This window comes from Chaetura pelagica, unplaced genomic scaffold (assembly GCF_000747805.2).
Source record: "Chaetura pelagica isolate M959 unplaced genomic scaffold, ChaPel_1.0 scaffold246, whole genome shotgun sequence".
Taxonomy (NCBI): Eukaryota; Metazoa; Chordata; class Aves; order Apodiformes; family Apodidae; genus Chaetura; species Chaetura pelagica.
In genome coordinates, this window is record NW_009953647.1 from 2,449,585 (window position 1) to 2,470,061 (window position 20,477).

General features: G+C 35.6%; 1 protein-coding gene across 1 annotated transcript in view; it reads right to left on the reverse strand.

Annotated features, from left to right (window-relative positions):
• The window catches only part of KCNT2 (potassium channel, subfamily T, member 2), a 90,844-nt gene that overhangs the window by 30,214 nt on the left and 40,153 nt on the right, over nt 1–20,477 (reverse strand). The window contains exons 10-14 of the mRNA XM_009999934.1: nt 19,780–19,944; nt 18,100–18,236; nt 15,456–15,519; nt 10,572–10,680; nt 3,820–3,928 (exon numbers count right to left, since the gene is read on the reverse strand). Of these exons, the coding sequence (XP_009998236.1) occupies nt 3,820–3,928; nt 10,572–10,680; nt 15,456–15,519; nt 18,100–18,236; nt 19,780–19,944 (584 nt within the window). The remainder of the gene's footprint in view (nt 1–3,819; nt 3,929–10,571; nt 10,681–15,455; nt 15,520–18,099; nt 18,237–19,779; nt 19,945–20,477) is intronic.

Below are 20,477 nucleotides of genomic sequence, written 5' to 3' on the forward strand. Positions count from 1 at the left end.
GGAGATATGGCTGAGTTACTTTAAATTCACACCATAATAAGTAGATTCATTGCAATTTAAAGATGATAGGTGAAACCAAGAGCACGCTCATTTTATTCATAAAGATAGGCTCTTCAGAAGCTCCATGGCAGATTGTCTGGTTCCTGTTTGAAGTAGGTGAAGAATCATTTAAAGTCACTTCTGCAGGGAAGACCCATTTGGCTTAGTCACTTTAAGATATTTTTTTCTCTGCAATTACTTATCAGTTATCTTCAGCCTTTAGCCTATAGATATTCTTACTTACTGTGCCTTCTATATTATGACAAGTATATACCTTCTTTTCTCTAGTGCAAGAAAATAAATGATTTCTTTAACTGTATTAAGCATATCATCCTTTACTATATGCAGTTATCACTCTTTATCCAGAAGGATTGTTAGTGGAAAAGTTCCAAACTTCAGCTAACACGAAAACTTGCAGACTTTAGGCATCTGTGTGCTTCTTTATTAACTTTCATGTGGAAACATGTCTGCATGGGGTAATATGGATAATAACAGATTCAGACATATATATCCACATATGCAGGCAGCACATAAAACTGACAAACGTCCTCCGTGTTTTGCCACTTGTAGCTAAGATGCCAAGATACTGGGATATGCTTCTCAGTGCTCATTTATACATTTCCAACATCTTAACACAATTTCTCGTTTTCTTCAATTTACCATTCTTCTTCACCCTCTGCATAGAAACATTTTGTTTCAAGATAGAAATAAACAAATAATTTTACTGCAACAGTATTTACAAACAAAGTATTGGGTGTAGAATAGCATAACTAGAAAGGTAATTACAGAAGAAAATGTTTCCATATTTCATTTTTCCCCTAAAATAAAATACTTACCTGTTTAAAGTCTGCTTGGTTCCAGTTAGTTGTCTAAAAGCTTCCCATGGAGCTGTTCTGCAAAGATCACATTAAGTCCAGGTCAGAAAGGCTATTCCCATTTTTTAATCAAAATGCATATTACTAGATTACATAATTAGATAACATTTAAAGATAAATATTAAGATTAATCATTACAATAAAAATAATACTACAAATAAGATTTCAAGGTGTAATTTTGGTATCTTACAGATTGATGTTTTGAATTCCATAAACAGCTGAGAAGACAATGCAATTATTTACACCTAGTTTGTTTAATCTCAAAAGAATCATTAAAGAGCAAAGCCAGTTCACATAAACAGCAGTGAACTTCCCCTTAATTTTAATAGTAAGTTGATGTGGCCAAATTTTCTTAGAAAATGAATGTTTTGCCCAATCTCCTCACATATTAATACCAGAATATAAGGTGGTTTTATTTAATGTACATATGTTTCTTTTTGTTTGCTGTTTATTGTATTATCAATCTAATTGGGATAACAAAGAATAACAATTTTTCCTGTACTCTGTGGCTATGTATTGCCTCCAACTTCCAGTAAGTTAACAGTGTCACATTATTTCTTATTCAATATAGGGGATAGATTCCCTGTGGAATAGGTAGCATTTCATTTGTAAGAGTACAACAGCTGGGACAATGTTTTAACTCTAAGCTGTCAGTGAACTGTTTATTTCTATTAAAATGTAAATCACTTAGATTAAGATCATAACTTCATTCTATTAACAAACACTAAGAATGAGAATTTAAAAGTGGTCATGTTTTCCTTAGTGAATGACTTTTCACTAATGAATGACAAAAAAAAAATGTTCTGGTCATTTCTTTGATTATGTCCTCTGGTTATATGCAGCTAAAGTATAATGTAAAAAGAGCAATTGATGAAAAGGCACAGGTAGTCATTTAAACTTGGTTATCTTTAGTAACTTCAACATTCCCAGTCACTATATTGAAGTTACTAAACTTGTGCGGCCACAGGTATGTGGCTTCTGTGAATAGAAACCTGAACTAAGTATTAAGAAAATCCTCCCAATGACTTTGAATAGACTTTAAAAGATTACCCAATATAATCAGAACTTGCAATTAAACATACCCTACACAACAGTTATAAGCAAAAAGTTAGTTCAAGTACATCATTATTTCATCTTTTCAAAGGTGCAGTAGGGGTTTTTAGTAGGCTGAGAAAAGTCTAGTAAAAAGACAGCTTTGTCCTTGTTTTAAATACTTCTAAGGAATAAAAGGGGAAGAAAAACCTCACTAGTCTGGGGATTACGTACTTTATGTCTGGGAATTATGTGAAATTTTAGCAAATATGAAATTAAGTGAATTAGCAGAAATATCAAATATGAAAGCTTAGAAAGTGACTCTTGAGAAATACTGGACTGAGGTTGGGGTTTTTTTAGCACTTTGAAGTCAAGGCTATTCAAATTTGAAATATTTTAGAAGCTTTTTCCTTATAAGGTGTCTGTTTTAAACTTTCACAGATATAATGTGGTTTAAAAGAACAGTCACATCTGTTCAGCCAATTAGTCCCACAGTAACACATGCTCTAAGTTGTTCAAAGTTTGCCATTTTTCAGCATTTTGGAGCTTATCTGAGATTAAATGCTCTGATGAGTGCTAACTAAAGTAGAAGAATGACTACACCTTTTCTGTCTGTATTTATACAGCAAGCTTGTATCTTTCTGAAAGGATTCCAAGTAATGTCGACAACTATTTGTGCAAAAAAATTTTTTTTTGCTTCCATTATACAATGATCAGACTAGAAATCAGTTACTTTAACAACCCTCATTACATAAATGAATTTGGATTGCAAAGGAAATAATAAGTACTTTTGCATCCTACTGCAGTTACTTTATATCATAGCTTGGAATGTGTATAAATGATCAATATGCCTGTGTTAAAAATTAAGTGATGTTAAAATACCATTCTTACTTCACGTAAATATAACATGAAATAACTAAAAAGGCTCTATATTCTGTGCATGTCAGATAATGAAAGCTAGGCAGATGGATGTGTTTCACTGTGACTCTGAGGAGACACAGAAACAGTATTTTGTTGTCTTCATATTAACAATTTCTAGTACAGACAGTGCCATTAAAATCTTGACATTTATTGTTCTTGGTAGTGAAATTTCCAGCAATAATTTTAGTTTTCCCCATCCTGAGCACAGAGGAATACTATAAATGTCATGTAGATGGTTAAATAACTCTGCATGTAAATATCAAGCTGTTACTGGGTCCACAGTTACTTGAAAAAAAAAAAGTATGCATTTTTTCTAGACTCTCAGATGTACTCTTGTGCAATCTATATGCAAGTATTCCCCTTATTTATTTGGAGATTTACTTTTTAATGCCTCCCTCTGCCCACAATATTTTAATAAAAATACCTTTTATTTCAAGCATGTAGGATAGCAGAGATATACTAGATGTGGTAAAATTATTTTGATAAATACAAAGAGGCTCTACCATGACTGTGCAGTTTGTGAAGACACTGTAATTCTGTACCCCTTTTGTCAGTGCGGTTAGTTTTGTTAAAAAACCTCCCTTCACATGTATGTTTGCTTGCTTCTTAATGTACAGGCACTGAGTAGGAAAGAGTATTTTATACTTTCTGCAAAAGATGTTTTTACCTGAATGACTAGGAATCTTTATATGTGTACAAAAATACACCTTAAAATTAGCATATTAAAATAGGTATTATTGTGTCTTGTTGGTGTTCTTAAGCAAAACATCCACAGTTCAGTCTACTGAATTGTAAATTTCAAGTAAAAAAATCTTGATGCTTTTATTGTGCAGAAAGTTCCACTTTGTTTTTTAAAAACTGTAGTTGTCTGGAAGTTCAGATTAAGCTACTTGCAAAAAAAAACTTGTAACTTTTACAAGGTTGTTTTTTTAAAATGTTAGTATATACTTACTGTCCCCTAGATGTATGAACCAGCAGTGTGATTAATGTAGAGGTAGCTGGGCATATACAGTTTAGAGCTAGCATAGCATACTTGAATTCCTCTTCACACACAACATGATCTGCAGGGGGGGAAAAAAAAAAAGAGAGCATTTTATTTCACAAAAACACTTTCCAATGAACAAAATTATCCCTTCCTTTCCTTGTCTAGGAAAACAGTGAAGATAGGGACAATAAAAATTTGCCTCCAGATCTTCATCCTCCACTTGTACCAGAAAGCAGCTGTGTATGATTTGCCTCATTTATGCTGCCTCTCAAACTGCATGAGTAGAGTTAATTTTTCATCCAGTTCATAATTTCAGTCCTGCAGCTACACATGGAGAAGATGCAATGGCTCTGTGAGTTCCACTTTCACTATCTTGCTGCTATCAGTTGTATGAATTGTAGGAGTAAGCCATGTAACATAGTCTGGTTTGTACCTTTAGCACCTTCTGCAGCTTTGCATTAACTGGTGTGGAGGCATGAAGTATTGTACAGAGAGAATTCTGTGTCTATATGACTGCAGAGCAGGAGCACTGAGCAATGAGACAGGCTGCACTGTCTTTGCAGGCCAGTTATTTGGCAGTGGCTCTGGGACTTGGAACTGCGCTTCAGTGTGTGACAGAGATTTGACTAATATCTCTCCCAGGAACTGCTCACAGCTGCTGCCTCCTTGCAGTCTAGGCAAGGACAGGGGGAGTTTCTTTCCTGGGTTTTTACAACTTCACATTCTTCCCCTGTCTCCATCTGGCTTTTGTAATCACAAAATCGTGCATTGTTTTTGAGAGTCCTTACAAGAAATTATATCTGCACATTAGTACTTGCTGTGATGGAACAATATTTCTCTGTCTTTTAACGGAATTTAGGGGAAGGGAAGTGAGGAGAGAAAGCGACAGAGCCATTATATCTAGTCCTCTGTATTGGTTTATACTTAGAACTGCCAAATTTTCTACATATGCTTTTAGTATTGTATGAATTATTCTTCAACTTGGATGGCTAGTACTTAAAATTCAGATCACAGGTAAATGCTCTCCAGTGCTGGTGACAGCATGAAAAGGAAATAGAAATTACTCTTTAATGTCATTCACATATACCTGTGACAGTATTAAAATAGATATATTAAGGGATAAGCACAAAATTTACAATTTAATTAAACTTCTTCTAAGTGTAGAAACTTCAAGAGGTTTTCTAAGGTCATGAAGGCATTATTGCATGCTAAGTAAACGTTTTTCCTTCTGAATTTTGTTTGATTCAGTTTATGTTACTTTAAAAGGGAACAGAATTTGCTTTTGATGAGAAAGAATACAATGATGATCAAAACACAAGGCATACGAAGACTGATGTGTAAATGTAAGCAAACAATCTCCCCACCTAGATCTGAGCTGCCTACATCCATCTACATCTAGTTGCACTAATGAATCATTGAAATCCACAGAACCATCTTATCTCTCTAACTTACCTGCTTTCTAGATAATATTTATGGTACAGTGATAAGCATGCTACTTACTGAAAACAAAAGTAAGGACATACTTTGTATGCCTTTCCTATTCATTTTTGTGAAATTTCTAGTCTTTTCAGTAACAGAATCATTGCCATCTGAAAGGAGAAATTCATTCTCCCATTTTCTGAAGGTGAAGGCTTATTTAAATGCCATAAGGAAGGAATGAATCTAGTTATATAAAGACACTATCAAATATAGAACAAAATGAGACTTTTCCTCCCCTAAATTTATTTCAGTTACAGCAATTAAATATTTCCTGCAGAAAATATTTCAGACAGAAATGGGTTCTTATAGTTGATCATGTGCCGTTATTAATATATTTTAATTTTAAACTAGAGATTTGAAAGAGTAAGGCATAGTCTTCTGCTTGGACGGAATATCTGATTTATGAAAGTACATATTGATTCCCTCATACTGAAAGAATGAGAATTCTCCATATTTTTCAATGTATATAGGATTTTGCCAAATAACCTCCCCTTATTCTATTTAGAAAGTTGTTATTGCTAATACTTTTGAAAATCAGAACAAGAAAAAATACACAGGAAAATTATTTCATCATCTGTTATTTCAGATCTTGTACTTGAACCAAATTGTACATGCTGACCTAAATATAAATAAAAATTAATAAAACACGGATGGTACGATGCAAGTGAAAAGGATATCTTGGACTTAAATCCTCCATACGTTCTCTACTCTCTAATGTATATGGTGGACTTTTTGGATGGGTGGATTTTATGTAAAATGTCATGTTAACAAAGAATACAGCACACAGCAAACAGAGATTGCTGTCCTACAAGAGTCATCTTAATCTCGCATGTGTATGAGATTCACATTGTGATGGTAAAGGTTTTTACCTCAGAAGCCTATTGTAGACTTTGGCCTTGTGTGAGCTATTTATGGCCTTCTTAAATAATACCCTACCTGCTTCAGAGGTGTTCTGAGGCTTTTGAATTCTCAGAGGTACTTTGAGAACCCCAGGGGAAAGACGCTTGAGTGATCAAACTACTGTGGATTAGAAATACTGTAGCCATTTGAAACATGAAGAGAGGTACTATGGGTTTCTCCTCTTTGCTGGACTTAAGTTCTTATATTAGACACAGATCAGGTAAAAAATAACTTGCTAATTTCTCCAACTATTTGACAAATTACAACTTGCCTATAAGGCTACTATGTTTCATATTGATGTTCAGGACTGCTATTGTAGAGCTGTGGATGAGGGTTGTATGGAACTTTACCTGATGCTTTCTCTTCTAAAGTGAGTAGGAAGGAGGCTGGGTTACAGCTCTCCCTCTCCTCAGGTCTGGGACATCAGTCCAGTTCAAAATCAGAAAATTATTCATTCACTGTGGCATTGAAGCAGCAGAGGAAACTGCAGTTTACCTTGAACTGAATATTAAATAAGCCAAATCAGTTTACCAAACAGAAGTATTTTGACTGCATTTATATAAAGAAATATTCCATTTAGAATTTCCAGAATCTACAGCTTCTGTTGTAAATACATTTTGACAGAAAATTTATTGCTACGTCTGTCTCAAATAGATGTAGTAGTGCAGTGAATTATGACTTCTGTCATGTTCTTGACAACAAAACATATTTACAGTGCTGATTTATACCTGCAGCATCAGCCATGTGGTAAGAATGTTCTAGACCTGACACAGCTGTTCTGAGAAACCTTGCTTTTGTCAATTTGATAGGTTAACATGATCGCTGCCAAACCAGCTAGAGAAAAATGCTTATCCATTATCTCTAGACTATTTTTATCTGTAATTTGTAGGTAATAATCAGATGCATTCAGTATCCATTTTGGTGAATCTAGACTATCTACCTCTTAAATAAACTACTGAATGTTTAATGTCAGACTTCATAAATCTGCTAATTCATTGCTGAATTTTGAATAAATAGATGTAAAAATGTATCCCCAGTTCCTGGAAATACGATTATACATAATTTCTGGATATTCAAGGTGAAGACAAATAATTTATTTTCTAGCAAATATATACAATTTTTAAGTCCAACTCAGAAAATATGCCATTTACTTAAGTCTCTGAATTGCATATATTGCTCTGCTGTGGACAGTCTTCACTTTATTTCATTTTTGTGCTGAAATGCCATGCCAGATGGATGCATTAAGGGTACATGGCCTTTTGCAGCCCCGTGCATTTGAAGAAAAAGAAGGAAGATTATGAAAACGTGTAACTGCCTGTGAAAGAAAATGCAGTATTACTGAAAGAAAAAATGGTATGCCAAGGCATTTGTATATTGGGAGTTACTAAGGAGTAATCAAAGCATTTCAGCTTAAGTCGTAAGCCTGTTAACAATGGTGATAGTGTCTCTTTGCCCATCTGATAACTGTCCTGTTAGAGTGACTGTTTATTTAGAAAGTGTTCACACCTTGGAGTTGCAAAGGAGTTTGCTGGGACAAGCGCCCTGTGCTTTTCAGATTCCGCTGACGAATCATATTCAAGCACAGAGAAATATTTCTACTGTGCTAATACAAGTGTAAGTTACTGTATAAAACAAAGTAGTTAAACTACACTGTAAAATATGACAGAGAAATCACAGGATGCAAAGGGCAGGTGTCTGGCATCAGATGAAAAGACAGGAAATCTGCCTTTCTGACAGGCCATACTACCCTGTGCAAAGTGTCTCCATTCTCTTGCTGTGATGACAAGAATAGGTTCTAGTAGAATCCATAAAGAGAGGAAGAATAGGAGTGTCTTGTCTACCAGATGGTAATAAATTGTAACAATTGCTTGTCCTGTATACTGTTTCTTAAGCCTAGGAGATAAAATCTCCAGAATGCTGTTCTGTTGGAAAATGCAGTCAGGGTTTACATTTCAGGACTGTCTCACGAAGTCGAGGATGACAGGTCAACCTAATATAATAGGTTAAGAAATAATTCTCAGTTGAGAAACTGAGCTTCTACTGTTTTATGAATTTTTCAATGTAGTTAAAAGTTACTGTTAGGACTTTCCAGAACTCTTTGGTTGCAATTTTTTCTAAATTCAGAAACTTTATTTCTGACAGTAATAGTTTCTAAACCTATATGTAGAGAAAAACAAAACAAAAAAAATCCAACAAAACAGAAATAAATCCTGTTACTGAGTATTTCAGGTTCATAAAAAAGAATAATATTGTTTGGGGAAATCTTCAGAAGAAAGGAGCCATTTTTTAAAGGAATATCAAATTGTAAAAAAGCTTTTGCATTAAGGCAGTAATAAAGCAATCTTGAATCATAATAGGAAAAGCACTTAAGAGAAATGTTCCATATGGTTATGACAATTTTTTTTTGTAAGCACTTTAAACAGGGCTGTAGTCCGCAGCCCTCCACTGGGTTCATATTTCAGAATGAAGAAGGGTGGGATAAGATTAATAACCACTGTAGAGTCCTCTTAGGAAAATGTCTGCAAACAAATATTGCTCTCATGACTCTGTCAGTGGCCTAACAATTTCAGTAGGTAAGCACAGAGAGGAAATGTTTATGCCATGTTTGTAACCTTGCTGAATTCAAAACTGCATTAAAAATTTCCTGTGAGTAAGATTAAATCAATCCTGAAGGAAACCTTGTAATTCTCTAGGTTTATTGTTGTGCAGAGAGTGTGTGGGAGATGGATGCAGTGACTTCTCTGATCCAAGTGGAATTCTTTTGCGATGTAAGGTGCTACATAAATATTTAGACTTAAAATACAGTGTTACTATAATTGATATTAGAGGGGGCAAAAGAGGCTCAGAATATATAAAGTCTCCTCAAGCTCTTAAATACAGAGCATAAATGAAGGCAGGAAGATACCAGATTGGTTAAGCTCAGTTGAAGAAAACATGTTTTTTTGTTTTGTATTTTTTTATTGTTGTTTGTGGTTTTTAAAAGAATATGGTCTGAATTAGCACTCTGAGAGTTAGAACAGATATGAAATATTACCTCTGTTTTGCAAGTCTAGTTATATATAACCTCCTACAGAGACAAGCCATTAAGAATAATGACACTCTCTTAAAAATACAATTAGGAACAACAAATTAACACACTTACTGATAAATAAAAGTAGCTATGGGTAGGGAGAAGAGATTATGTTTGTGCTGTGTGGTTTTAAGGAGAAGATGAAAAAGCACCATCATTCGTGTCACAGCATGAGCCTTATTCCCTGGTGTGCTCTCTCATAGCTTGAGATTACACTTTTATAACTTCAGAACTGCTACTGATGCTTTTTTCCTTATTTCCAATCTAGTGGCAAATTCAGTAGCTTTTAAAATTACAGCTTTAATGGCTGCTCTGGAACTGTTTAGCACTGAAATTTACTTTTTCATCACATCCTGGGAAGATGGAAGAGACTAATATTTTTCCATAGTTTGTTTTTTTTTTAATTTTGCATGAATCAGGCATCTTTTCATCCTTAGAATATATTTCAAGAAAATCGAATTTTCAAAATTGCAGTTGAAAAGGAGAGCTTTGCTTCTGCTTCGTGTGATGATTTTTCCAGAGATAGGCAAAAGAGTTAAGTATTTTGCGAGTTTTTGAGTATAAGCATATGTATCTATATGTACGTACCTATGTGTTTTTATATAGAAAAGTGAGACCTACCTACATAGTGCAGAGAAATGTGTCAAATTGAAGCTGGTAATCTCTTACAAGAGAGGATTTGTTTTGATTTCTTAACATAGGTTTTGCATTTTATGTCATAGTTTCTAAGATATGCATTTTACTGGATATAGAATTAAATGGTATATCTCTTTCAGAAAGAAACTGAAAGTAATTAAAATTATGTTTTTCATACAAATTGGAAAAAAAACAGTCCAATGGGAAAAATTTTTGTTTCAGATGTTGGTTGGATAAAATTTGGCCTTTTCTGAGCACATCATCTTATATTCATTCCCCTTAATAACAGGATGTTTTAGTAGACAGAAATTATTTAAAGACATGGATACAGCAAGATGGAAAACCACCTGGATCTATAATTCAGGAGTAACAATGTGTTTTATATCAAATAATTCTACTGTGCATGTTATGTAACAGAGTAATAATCCTTAAAAGTGCTTATAAATAAGACTTCAATGTAAAACATGCCATTTACTATTGATAGGATATCAACCCCTGTTGTTTTACAATACTGCACTCTCAATCTGCTTCTAACCAGTAAATATGTCTGGGGCATCTCACTTGGCTTCTATGTTTACGAAACAAGCTGCCAAATACTAACAAATGTTTCAAATGGCTGAAATTTTACACTTACCTGCAAACTTGATGTGGAATTTATTCTCAGGTTTCAGTATTTGGACGTATAAAGGACAATTTGGAGCAAAGTCTTTAACTGCCCATGCTCTTAAAATAGTTTGATGATCCTAGAATAAAGAGTGTGAGGTGATGACAATGAAATACAAATAACCATGTTACATTAGAAAAACAACCTCTTATCAGAGTGACTCTATTGAAGAAAATTCATTTTAAGACGATGTAACACCAGCTGGTGTGGATGTTTATGTACATGTTATGTAAGTAGTACTACATATATTTAAATACATGTATATAGACACACCCTTATGTAATATATATACACAGACAATCCAGTAACTCTGCAGACACAGATGAGGCTGAAGTACTCTCAGTTTTTACCTACAAGGTCTCCCAGGCCTCTGCTTTGAAGCAGGTTTCAAGCACTAATCACCTGCAGTGGATGATTTTAGGCAGGGACTGCTCCAGAGAACTTGACCCATAGGAGCTCACAGGATCAGACAGGTGCTGAGAGAGCAGGCCAACGTCCTTGTACAGTTACTTTCTTGTAATTGAAAGGTTGTGGAGACTGAGGGAGTCTCCAACAACAGCAGAAAGCTGGCAGAGAGCAAGCTGAGAGCATAGGCTGGCTGTGTGCCCTGGCAGCAGAGGCTGATAGCACCCTGGGCTGTTTTCACAGAAGCACAGCAAGACAGAGGGCAGTGATTGTGCCCTTTTACTCAGCATAAGTTTGACTTGACTCTAGACAGAGCATCCACTTCACAGGCCCTCAACACAACAAAGACATGCATGATTAAAAGACAGGAGACAATGGATATAGGTTGAAAAAAGAGATTCAGGCTGGATATATCAAAAAACCTTTCCCTGGGAAGACAGTCAGGCAGTGAAACACACTGTGCAGAAAGGCTATGTTGTCTCCACCATTGGATACTTTTACACAAACCTTTTGACATAAAACCCTCAGCAGTGTGGTCTGTGTTCATAACTGACTTCTGTCAGACTAGAAACCTCCTGACCTTCCTTCCAGCCTCCTTTATCCTATGATACTAGTATAACATATTCTAATTGTTGGAATCCAGAATAGAAGGCTTGTTTTCAGAAATCTTCAACGAATAAGGTTATCTTTTCCCTCTCCTATCTTTCTGCCAAGTGTTGGGCAGCATATAATTTGTAAGGGGAAGCAGCTGAATGTGAAAGATGGTAGTGATGAGTCAAGTCTAATTAATCAAGAATGACGGATTATGTATGTCCTTCCAAAGAGACTCAGAATTTAAATAACATTGAGGACACCAGCAGTAAAGATTTTAAAGTTGTTCTAAAAAATATAAGCTCTATTAGAAACAGATCTGCATTTTTGTGCAACTAAAACATTTGCATAACTGACATCAGAATTCAGTCAGCTACTGACCAAAGGATTCCAAGAGATTTCCCAGCCTGTTAGTTTTTGTATTTGTTATCACATGCCAAAAGTGAGTTAACTGCAGAGTGAGTACTGCTGTCCCATAAAAGTAAAGTACATGATAATACATTGATATATTGAATTTAAAGAAAAAGGGCTGATTTCAGTGTATCAGCCATCAGTTTATATTTATTGCAGAACTATAAGAGTGTATTTGAGAGCTGGACGTAGGAAGCAATACTTGGGTTCAAATGCCTTGCCTAATCATTAAATTGGTGTTATTAAAAGATAAAATATAAAGAATGATTCATTATGTTTGTGACATCAGCTACTAGAAAAGCTTTCAGACTCTTGAACACAAGGGAAAAATCTCTGCCTGGAACAGAGTGTAATTGGCATTTTCAAACCATAATATTTTAATGTCAATTGAGATGTTAGCAAGTACTTCTTCTAATAAGAGGAAGACCTTTTGAGGATGGTAAAATACATTATTTCACCTTTTTCTTAATAACAGTTTAATAACAGTTAATATGACAGTGTGATAGACGGCAGTCATACAGATTTACTAGAGGAGGACTAAGAGGTTTGGGAGTGGTTTTGGGACAGATTTAAAAAACCTGTGTAGTTGATGACGTTACCCAATCTTTTTATACAAAAAGCATCCAGGAAACACATTTAGAGTCACTTGCACTGGCTCTGCACAGGCTTCACTGCACAGGATTTGACATTACCAGTGTCCTCCCTTTCCATAAGCAAGCATTCACAGACCACACTGGCTTGCAAAAGTGGTAAGAAAAGGCTGTTTCTTGTATGCCAGTAGAACTGATCTCTATAGGATGAGTCAAAAGACACTTCCCTCCCCACCCCTCCTAGGGTTAAAACAGCAGATGCACTGTTTTTAGGCACCTTAGTTTTGTGGAGCAGTGCAATGTAGGTGTCTATTGAGGTTGCTGGCTAACTTCATGGTGTGGCACAGACTGCAGTTCTGTACTCACCGATCAAAAAAATAATATTGTCATCCAGACTTCAGTAGTTTGAACTCTCCTGAAGAGCTGTATCCTCCAGAAGTGAAACAGATGTCTGTCCTGCTTGCTATACAAGATGAGCAGCTTACATCTTGGTCTGAGATGTCAAAATAGCATTTGATAGAACACAATCTGGCAGAACTTTGTCTTGCCAGAGAAGAGAAAGTTTCTGGTAGGAGACTTTGGAAAGCTGCCAAATTCTTGGTCTGACTGTTGAAGCTCCTATTCCTCCAAGTAAAAAAGGAAGCAATTTTTATGGAGTAACTGCATGTCATGTCTAACATGCTACAGTCTGAGATCCACAGATCAGAAATAAGAGACTTTGGCACTAAAACTTACTAACAAAATAGCAAGCAATGAACAGCCAGTGGTACCCATGGCAAATGAGGAGATCCTCTGCTGAGGACTGTAGCAGGGGAGATAAAAGCCCTCATGGGCTTCAAAAGTCACATGACTAAAAGCAGCAGTTCTTGCCAAGAATCTCCCCAGGGTATGTTAAGTTTTCGTTTGACAGCTGTCAGACACAGGAGAGGATCCAAGGCACAGCTAACAGTTTGTGAGCTTCTCAAGCACAGCAGGGTGGAAAAAAAAAAAAAAAAGTAGTAATAAAGATTGACACTGAGATGATGACTGAACTTCCTTCAGCCCAGAAATGAGTTGTAAACTTATGTACTACGTTATTTAAGTTCTTAGAAGTTACTAAGGTCTGGAACAGCATAGGAAATTAAATCCATTTCATTGGATTCTAGAAGACAGTAAAATAAGACAAACAAATTAAAAAATAATTGCATTCCCTGTGAGCAATGGCAACAAAAATAGAGAAAGGTGATATCTTGTTTAAAAACTCTGGGTGACATTGACCGTCAAGAGTATCACTACTACTGCTGAGATACTGAGCCATCACGACTGACTTTGGGGCATTCTGTCCCAGATCAAGGAAACAGGAGGATGTCTTTGGTAAGACTTGCCTGTTTGTAAGCTCCAGATGCAATGATAAATGAGATTTGATAATAGTCTGTACTGGAAGCTGAACAGGGCCAGGTAACATTTTGGTATTTTCTGGGGACACTGTCCCATAGGAGAGAAAAGCTACCTGGAGAGACTGTGGTTGGCTATGACTCTGAAACCAAAACTGTGTAATGCTGGCCAGAATGGATGGAAGCTCCATGACCTCTGTGTAGGGTCCACTGTCTGACTGGTAGGACAGTTCAGCAGAGTTGAAAATTGTCCTTTCCTTGTATAAATTCTGGAGAGGTGTTGAGCAGAGATGAACTGTTTACCTCTCTCTAAGTGAATGTTGTGTTCGTGCAACTGTCCTTACACCTGCGTAAACCCACCAAGCACAATGTAACTCCCATGCTCTGCTTGTTCAGGCTTTCTTATTTCTAACCATTTCACAACTGCTAAGTACATGTGGTGCAATCAGATGTAGCTGATTTATTCTGAACTTCATGGCTAAATTAGGCAGTTTGGCTTTTTGGTATTTTTCAGTCTCTCAGAAGTTACTGGTATTTTCCCAGTTACTTGCAAGAACTGTTGCTTGTTCTTATCCTTGAATACCCTAGCACTTCTGTCACTTTCAGACAGAACATTCTGAGTCCTTGCCTTACTTGTCTACTCCAGGATTACTTGCTGCCAATTCAGTGGCTTTTGCTAGTGTGCTTTCAGGAGTCTGTTGCTGATTAATCAAATTCAAAGCTCTTAGTTCTGTAAGTTGGAATATTATAGTGGGAGTGCAGATTTATTTCTCAGGGAGTTCAGTGGCTTTCTGCAAGTGATGGGTCTAGCACAGGGTCTTCAGTTTTAAAAAAAATTGTTTTTCCACATGTTGACAGTCTACAAAAAAGTAAGTTATTTTTGGTAAAATCTGCTTCAAAGTCACTTACCTAGCAATTAAAAGAATCCTTTCTTCTTGCTAGTTGCATCTTATGTTGCTTTTTATGTTCACCCTCCTCTGATATGTGTAGGTATGGAAACAACTAGGTTTTGATGGCAGATGAAGTAATTGTAGCAAGTGATGGAGAATACTGCCTACATAATGCAAAGCACTTGTTTCCCACATTTTGCTGTTTCTATTTATAATATATAACTACATGTATACCTAATAATTAATATATAACTAAGATGTGCTATAAAATCCTAACTCCTTTGCTACTTAGGTCATGTAGTTTATTTCCTAAAAAAACAGAAGCGGGTATGTTATATGAAATGATCCATTTGATCACGTTTCATGAACTTGTGAAATCTTTGCCATATAGAATCCAATCAAAACCTTTTCATTATGTAAACTGAGAGAAGTTCATGCAAAATCTCTGTGTAAATCAGCTAATTTTAATCTTCTCTTCATAGAAGTCTTGGTCTCTGAAGGGGAGTAAGGGCAGTTACAGCATAAAAACCTGTCCTGGTTTGAGCATACACAACAGCAGACACATTCATTCTTAGTTATTTCTTTAAAACTTACAGCTGCTGTCCGGTCCACTTCACAGCGGCTACTCAGAATGAAACAAGCTTCAGCATCATCCATTCTAGGAGAGGGGAGACAAGCCTGTTACATACCAACAAGATTCTTATGTGGGCTTGTGTTACAGTCTTGTATGCTTATAGAAACAGAATACAGAGAAAGTTTAGTCTGTCTGTTCTCATGCATTATCTGAAGTCAGGATCTGAAGTCAGCAGCAGTCACCTTGTGCGCTAACTCACAAAGTACCAGTATTTCTTGACTTTTTTTCTGGGAAACTTTCTTTCTCTGGTGCCACTAGAAGCTGTGCCAAAATTATAAAAGCACGTTGCTTTCAAACACACTTAATTTGCAAAATAAAGAGATCTCTGCGATGAGTATGACATGGTGACTAAATAGCACCTGTCTGCAGAATATGTAAGGCTGTGATATGTAAAAGTTATTATTTATAAGATAATATAGTCTTGTCTTGCCTAGTGATATCAGGAAGATGGGTAGATGTAGTAGAAAAAATGTGTTAGGGATAAATAACAAACATTTATGTGTATGTATGCAATAAATTAACTATTTTCAGCTCATGTCTCTTTGGGACCTTTTAATGTCTAACTATTCTTTAATGGATACAACTGGTCCTATAATAGAGAGTGGTGGTGGAAGTGCAGAGAAGAAGCTGTCTGACTGAAAGTTTAATCCAAATTTGGTTTTCCTGTCATCTCAGATCTTGATATCCTTCTCCAATGAATCCGACTTCACTTATTGGTACATGAAAGTAAATAAATAGGGACTTAGTTGATCTTCTTGAAAAACAGAACTTTCTGGGCAAAGAGAAACAGGATGATCAGAACAGGGAAGAGTGAGATGGAAACTGGGTTTATTTTGCTAGCAAAAATTAAGATCTATTTGCAACTATCTAAATTTGATGAATAGTTATCCATATTGAGATACCAGATAGCTTGGCCAACCTTCTGGGTTTTTACTACAGAAACAGTGGTTAAATTTTTGTGTTTTCTATGAGATCATTCAGAGAATGTGTAAAGAAAAGAGAAAGGTGATACAGTCAGGTCATTCTAGATTCACCATATGCACCTAGCAGTAGGAAAAAAAGGGAAGCCTTAAAAGATTACAAAGGTTTTTCTGTTTCAGTTATTTTAACAAAGGGAAATCAATATATCCAAAATAGTGAGGACAGGAGGCCATTTCTGAGTGCTGACTTGCCCTAGATTCCTTGGTGGTCCTGCTCTGGCAGGGCAGTTGAACTCGACGATCTCCAGAGGTCCCTTCCAACCCCTACCATTCTATGATTCTGTGAGATATATAATATATATATATATACACACACACACGCACTGGAGAGAAATTTGTGAAATAAAAAGGTTTAAGGCAGAGAAAAAGAGTGGACGTGAGAGGATTAAGAATTGTGACAGTTCACCAAAGAAAGAACGACAGAGAAAAAAAATTGGTTGTGACAAAACAAATCAAGTATGGGAGTATTATTCACTTTCTAGTGCTTGTCTGCATGGAGAATGACAGCTGTTTAAATCAGTTGTTTCCAATTCTGAAGTAGCCATGAAGTTTCCTGTCATGCTGATGAACAGTCTTAGTATCAGTGTGATACCTCATGACATAAATCATTCTGTTTTTCTGTTAAAGCTGAGTACATGAAGAGAGTTAAGAGAACACCAAAACTTTGCAAAGTGAAGCTTTCAAAGGTAGAAAGGACAGTTATCATTTTTGTCAAGTCAGATCGTGTAGTAGGGCATAAAAAGAAAAATACAGTCTTTAGTTAACTGACTATTTATAACTTATGCCGTCAGTCAACTTCTGGTATTCCTTTTTGGTGCAACCCTTATTGTGTTACTTTGACAATGCATTTCATGTTTAATATATTTATAAATTTTGATAGCTACACTTCCTGATGATTTTGTTGGTGGTGGTGGTAACCATTACTTTATTATAAGTTTACCATGTGCCTTTTTATCATCTCAGTAAACTATGTTCTCATTAAAAAGAAATACAGCAAACAGGTACTGGGATATATTTCATATTAAATGTTCTATTGAATTCCCACTGTACTTACTCCCTCAGGAGAGGCTGAAAACTATTCTGTGACTGTTACAATTCAATTACAGGTTCTGCAAGAAAAAGTACAGTTCCACAGTTGACTACCTCCAGGTTATTATAAGTGAAATTCAAGATTATCTTTAGGGAACAGCCTAATTTTTTCTTGTCCTAATGTGTAGAAAAAATGCCAGCTAAATTCCCACAAGAATTCCTTCTTGAAATCAGCAAGGAAAAAAAAAAGGAACCACTCTCTAAAAGAAAATTCCTAACCCTGAAAAGAGCCTTATCTTATTTGCAATTAATTTTAGTTACCTGTATCAGTTGCTGAATTACCTCTTATAAAGAGCAATGCAGATAAGTTAAATCAGTTATTTGGTAAGAATCACCCTTCCCTCTCTTTGGAGAATTAAGAGATTATCCTCCTTGAATAATACCAGATATTAAATATATATATATATCAAAGAGCCTTGATTTCTAAATACACATGCTTTTCATCTAGCAGAGCTTTTGTTGTTTGTCAAAATTATTTATGAAACAATGTAAGTGAAACAAAAGTAAAAAACAATACGGGTTAGTATTTGCCTACTTAGCTCTCAACAGGTCCTGGTCTTTTAGTGCTGAGCCTTGCAGATAGATAACTCTTTGGGACCACATTGGGATTTGTAACACCCTTCGGACCTGAGCATCCATCTCAGTAGGACACAAAATAACGACATAATAGTCCTGTCAAAAACATAAGGGGTAACAGCCATGTTATTTTTTTATGCTACCGTTTATTTTTGCTGCAGAATCAGTCAACAGATTCAGGATGTCAAAAATGTATCTGACAATTCTCAAATTTAACTAATAAATGTTATTAGAATACACATTTAAAATATTCAGTTCTTTAAGAAAAATGGTTGAACAGTTGTCAACTGCTCACAAAGACCCCAGGGTGGCAACTAAAGTCTATTTAGAAAGTGTTTTGTTGTTTTTTTTTTCTCAGCATTTTTGTTTGCTTCTCTCATTCTAACTGGAAAATGTAGAAGATTTTCAAGAATGGAAATGGAATCATCTTCTCCCAGTATTTTTTCCTCTACATTAATGGGCAGATCCAAACTGTGTCTCCTGTGCTACACACAGTCCTTGTCAGGAAAACTGAGATTGTTCAGGAGTATACACATGTTCACATAGGAGAAGGAGAGACAAATGGAATGTGAGGAGACTGAGAGCTTAGGACAGGCTTGTCACATTAGTCTTCCTTAGCACACATACATTTTTGGAGAAGGCTTAGTGCACTGAATCCAGAACACCATCAGTACCCTCCAGCTTCCCATTTCAGCTGTGAAAGGAATGTATATAAGCTCTTTTAGGCTATGTAAGTTGTATTAGAACTACTCTTCATCTCCAGTGTATCACAGAGCCTGACTCATTCTTCATGCTAGTTAACTAAATTTTGGATTTCAATTTGTGTTTCGATCTAGAAAGAAATTGATTCACTTGTGCATTTGCTCATTGCTCTTACTAGCTAATTATTCTGGGGAATATTTTTAATTTGGATTTGTCAAATTGCTGCTCAGCAATTAAGAGGATTGTATTTTTGTCTTTTTTTTTTTTTTCATTGATTAATGAAGCGTGGTACCACAGGTAACTTAGTAAAAGTCATAGAGAAGATTGAGAGAAAGAAATCATCTGCAGCAAAGCTAGTGATAATGAACCCAAATTGCTACCTCATATAAATGAGCTTTTATATGATCAAAACAAGCCATATATGACATCTGTTTGGATTAGCTAGGGAATATGTGTACACTAAAGAAATCTCTTGTATGTAATTGTTCAAGGTCTTTGTCCTTTGAAGTATGTCTATTTATTTCTTAATTTCAACAATTCCAAAAGGATCCAATCTTCCTAACACTGGCAATAAACAAAGCAAAATGCAAAAACCACTTTGACGTATGAGGTGTTTTGAATCTAGTCCAAAACAACAGGAAAAACTAATTTGAGTAATTTTTATTTTCTGTTTTGGGGTAGAATAAAAGGAATTTGTATGGAATGCTTCTAAAAGGAGTGGCATAACTCAACAAGACAGTAATTCTATCGATTTAAGCTCTTTCCTTCAACTTAAAATTAATGTCTCCATATTGTACCTCAGCTTCTTACTGAAATTATAGAGCTCCAAATCAGTCAGCTATTCCCAAACTCAGTTTTACAAATTAAAGAACATTTCAGAAGCATGTCTGTAAAAAATCAGTGTTTTCAGTTTTTCTTTTTTTTCCACTTTAAGTACCTGCAATCTGGGGTGAGCATAGAATTCATTTAAGAAATCCATAAGTAAGTCAATCTTCAGAGAGCTAACACACAGCACAACATGTTTTTCTGTCTGAGCTCTATGTCTACTGTAGTTACCACCGGACTTTTGTCTCTCCATCCACAAATATGCCAGCTGTTCAAACTGCAAGAGATGCCAATTGTCAGTGAAATACAGACAAGTAGACAGCATAACTGTCTCATGACTTAACAACATTGCATCGTTCACTTCATTCCTCTATGAAAAGATGCCCTTAGCCCACAATGTTGTGGGTTTTTACGTAAAAAAACCCACAAAAAACTAGTATGTGACTAAAATTAATAACAGGGTGATTGAAAATGATGGCAGTAGAGCCAGTCTCTACTACATGCAAATAGCAGGGTAAATCCATTAAAATATAATGAGAATAAAGTAAATCTCAATATTTTAGAGAATGAAGGCTGCACCTTACTTCCTGTTTGTGTTTTATACCTTTGAGCAATCTTTTTTCAGTGCTATGTGACATAAATGTTTCCCTCAAGTGAAAGGTTAAATTTTCATACACTAATGTGTATCTTGTGAGTACGGATGCTGAGAAGCAGCATTTGACTTAGTTTGGGCAATAACTCTTCTCAGAGATTTTATAATGTTCTGAAGATGACTGTATACTCTTTTGTCTGTCTTTATAAATTTAGATT